Source organism: Buceros rhinoceros, unplaced genomic scaffold (assembly GCF_000710305.1).
Source record: "Buceros rhinoceros silvestris isolate BGI_N320 unplaced genomic scaffold, ASM71030v1 scaffold32085, whole genome shotgun sequence".
NCBI classification, from domain to species: Eukaryota; Metazoa; Chordata; class Aves; order Bucerotiformes; family Bucerotidae; genus Buceros; species Buceros rhinoceros.
In genome coordinates this window covers 1-3,534 of record NW_010411623.1, presented here as the reverse complement: position 1 = coordinate 3,534, position 3,534 = coordinate 1, and the positions used below count along the sequence as shown (strand labels likewise).

Below are 3,534 nucleotides of genomic sequence, written 5' to 3'. Positions count from 1 at the left end.
CCGAGGCCAGCCGCTCGAAGATGTCGTTGACGAAGGAGTTCATGATGCTCATGGCCTTAGAGGAGATGCCGGTGTCAGGGTGCACCTGCCAGATGGTCACCAAGCACCGGCTCACACACCCGTCACCCTGGGGGTAGTGGGATATCCCCTTCCCGCCCCAGACACAGCACCCTCACCCCAAAGGGACCCACAGTTGCCACCCTGAGGGTCTCGAGCTGAGCACTACCTGCATGAGACTAAGAGACTCCGGGACACTACAGCAGCTTTGGGATGGCACCAGCAGGAGCATCACACAATCCCAAGGGAAAACCAGCCTGAAAGGGGCAGAACTGCCCACATGCTCCAGGTTCTGTCTACAGGCTCACAGCCACCTCAAAATCCTTCTTCTCACCTCCCCAGCAGAAATCACCAGGGAGATTTTGACACTCCCAGGGCCAGCAGCAGCTGCCCTTGCCCTGCTGACTTCTCCTCAATCACATCTCTAGGCAGAGCCATGCACTAGAGCTTGATCTCTCTAGGAAGCTATTTCTGATCTTGATCCATCTCCCACCTCCTACCCCAAGGACCCTCAGACACACGCTGTTGGGACTCAGCCTGTGCTCTCCTTTTTGTCACCTCTCTACAAACCAATTTCCCTTGCTCCCTCTTTCTGAGGTTAACACACAACAGGCAGAAGTAACTTTACAGATGAATCCATTTCTGGCAGAGAAAAAAAAAAAAAAAACATTTTCTCACCTGCTTCAGTACTTTGTAGATATAGACTGAGTAGGTCTCCTTCCTCTTCAGCTTCTTCTTGGACTTCCTGTCCCCAGAGGTGGGAGTGTGACCGTGCTTCTTCCCAGCCTCTGCACTCATCTCAGCTTCCCACAGCACAAGCCCCAGCAGAGCAGCTCCTGGGGGCCAGGGCAGGGTTATATGGCACATGAGCCTCGGCTGCCTCAGGTGCAGCCCCAGGAGCAGGACAGACACACAGCTGCGGCTGACAGATGTGGTCACTTTGCACCGAGTGAGGGGCAGGTGCCCCGAGAGGTGCTGGGGAATGGCTGATTCAGCTGAACTTGCAGAGCTGAGAAAATGTGAGGAGAACGTGGGCAGAGGTGGGCAAGGGCAGCAGCCTCTCCCTCACGTGGGGCAGGGAAGAGCTGTTCCATCCCGGGCTCTGGGGAGGGGAGGGGTCCTGCTATGGTGGAGCAGCGTAAACTGCAGAACTCCAGACTAGTGGAGGCTGGAAAGGGCCTCTGGAGATGATCCAGTCCAACCCCCCGCTAGAGCAGGGTCACCAGAGCAGGGTGCCCAGGGTGGTGTCCAGGAGGGTTTGGGATCTCTCCAGGGCAGGAGACTCCAGCACCTTTCTGGGCAGCCTGGGCCAGGGCTCCCTCACCCTCACAGCAAAGAGGTTTCTCCTCGTGTTCAGGTGGAACTTCCTGGGTTCCAGTTTGTGCCCGTTGCCCCTTGTCTTGGCACTGGGCACCACTGGGAAGAGTCTGGCCCATGCTCCTGACCCCTCCTTTAGCTATTGATCACACTGATGAGATCCCCGTACTCAGTCGTAGCTCTCAAGGTGTTGCTTCCAGGATCAAACGGGTGGAACCACTTCTGTGCTATGGAGCAGGTATGGAGCTGTCAGCAGAGATGCCCTAACTGGGGAGAACGTTGGTCTAGTGACCAACGACAGCGTCAGACACCCCAAGAGCCAGTGCTCCCCCTGCTCTCTCAGCACAACGAGGCCCCTTGGCGTTTTGCACCCAAGCACTGAGGCAGCAGTGATCAGGTGGGACAGGCTGGAATGGCACTGAAGATACGGGGTGGCGGGGTTCTTCTGGGCGCAGGAGCGGCATTTTCTGCCAAGAGATGGACGATGACTCGTACTGGGAATAAGGAGCAGGTAACGTCACCACTTCTGCTGCGTACGAGGCCATGCACCGACAGGAACGGCTCAGGGCTTCCCCCCACCTGCAGACCACCCACCCTGTGATGGACAGAGCTGTAAGAGCTGAGAGCTTTGTGCTGGGGAAGACCCTTCCCTGTGACCAGGACCGTTCCACCTTCTCCAGTGGCCATAGCACGCGAGGGCTGTCTCAAGGAGCTTTGAAGGAGCTTTGGCCATGGCGCCTCTCCACAGCGCAGCCACATCTGGCACCAGAGGACATGATCCGGCACCACTTGCTTTCCCGACAAAACAAGGAAGCCCTTTGGCGGACAAGGAGCAGTGACCGGTCACTGGGCATCGAGCACAGGGAACCAGTATAGCCAGAGCAGAGGCTCTGCGCTGAGCAGCAGTGGGATCTGAACTCCTCCGTCCGCCATGTCTGGGCTGAGGATGAGGAGGAGCAGCCCTGGCCTCAGGCAGGACCCCTGGGGCGCGGAGCGGCAGGGGGATCGGACCCCCTCCGTCCGCCATGTCTGGGCTGAGGATGAGGAGGAGCAGCCCTGGCCTCAGGCAGGACCCCTGGACCTCACTGTTCTCACAGCTGCTTTGCGACGTCGTTCTCCAACCTCGAGAGCAGAACACAGCCGAGCACCCGCCAGGTCTTGTCCCGGCTTGTGCGACCCGACCAGCCTTTACAGGAGTCTCTTAGCTGGGGGTCGCTTTGACTCCGTCACTGCCCGTGTGCTGCACCGTGACACTTCAGTGACTCTTCCAGGCTGAACTGCAGAACTCGAACTGACCTGAAGTATTTTCTCAGGAAAGACTTAGGGTTTTTTACCCCTCTCGGATCACTGCCGAAACACTGAAACTCTTGAATGTCTGCACCATCTACCGGGCGCAGCTCCCGCAACCATTGTCCTGCGGGCGACACGTGGTGCCGCTACAGCAGCGGCCACAGCTGGTCCCTTTGGAGAAGCAGCCCAGGGAGATGCTCTCTCGAGAAGCCTGAGCTGCAGCTGGTCGGCACCCGAGGAAGCACCCCAGGAGAGCACAACCACCACACCTCGGCCCTCTTCTTCAACCTGCCTGTCAACACGTGCTGCTGGCACAGGCCTTGGGGCTACACGGACCTGCCGCGGGGCCAGCGCAGCCCTCTCGCGCGTCAGGAGTGATTGAAGTGAGAACCCACCCTCGTAAGAAGCTGCTTGATCTGATCTGCTGCCTTGCTCTGTAGTACCTGGTTTTAAAAACACGGGAAAAAGTGTTTTGTTCAAGCTGCTGTGGCACGGGGCGAAGTTTCAACACCGGCTGCTCTGGGAAGCCCAGCGTCCCTGGATGAACAGAGCTTTCACCAGTGCAACCCCCCAGAGCCCAGCGCTCACCACTTCATGGATCCCACCGCTTCTGGCGGGCTTTGGCAGGGCTGAAGAAGGGAACTTCCACCCCAGGAGAAGGGGAGGGCTCTGCACCCTTCCTCGGTGCTCGGCACTCCCAATTTGCCCCAGCGTGCCCCAGCAACCACAACGGCTCACGAAACCAGACAAGACTGTTCTTCCCTCTTTATTGACAGATGGATTCTCAGGCAGATCCGTTAATTACACTGTTAAATAATAGTTAAAAACAAACCAAGGCCAGAGGAGTTTGAAGTGAAGTATCTAAACTGA

General features: G+C 57.7%; 1 protein-coding gene across 1 annotated transcript in view; it reads right to left on the bottom strand.

Annotated features, from left to right (window-relative positions):
- LOC104493408 (histone H2B, gonadal-like) overlaps positions 1-855 on the bottom strand; it is a 1,139-nt gene extending 284 nt beyond the window's left edge. The window contains exons 1-2 of the mRNA XM_010136079.1: positions 736-855; positions 8-85 (exon numbers count right to left, since the gene is read on the bottom strand). Of these exons, the coding sequence (XP_010134381.1) occupies positions 8-85; positions 736-855 (198 nt within the window). The remainder of the gene's footprint in view (positions 1-7; positions 86-735) is intronic.
- Positions 856-3,534: the final 2,679 nt, after the last annotated feature.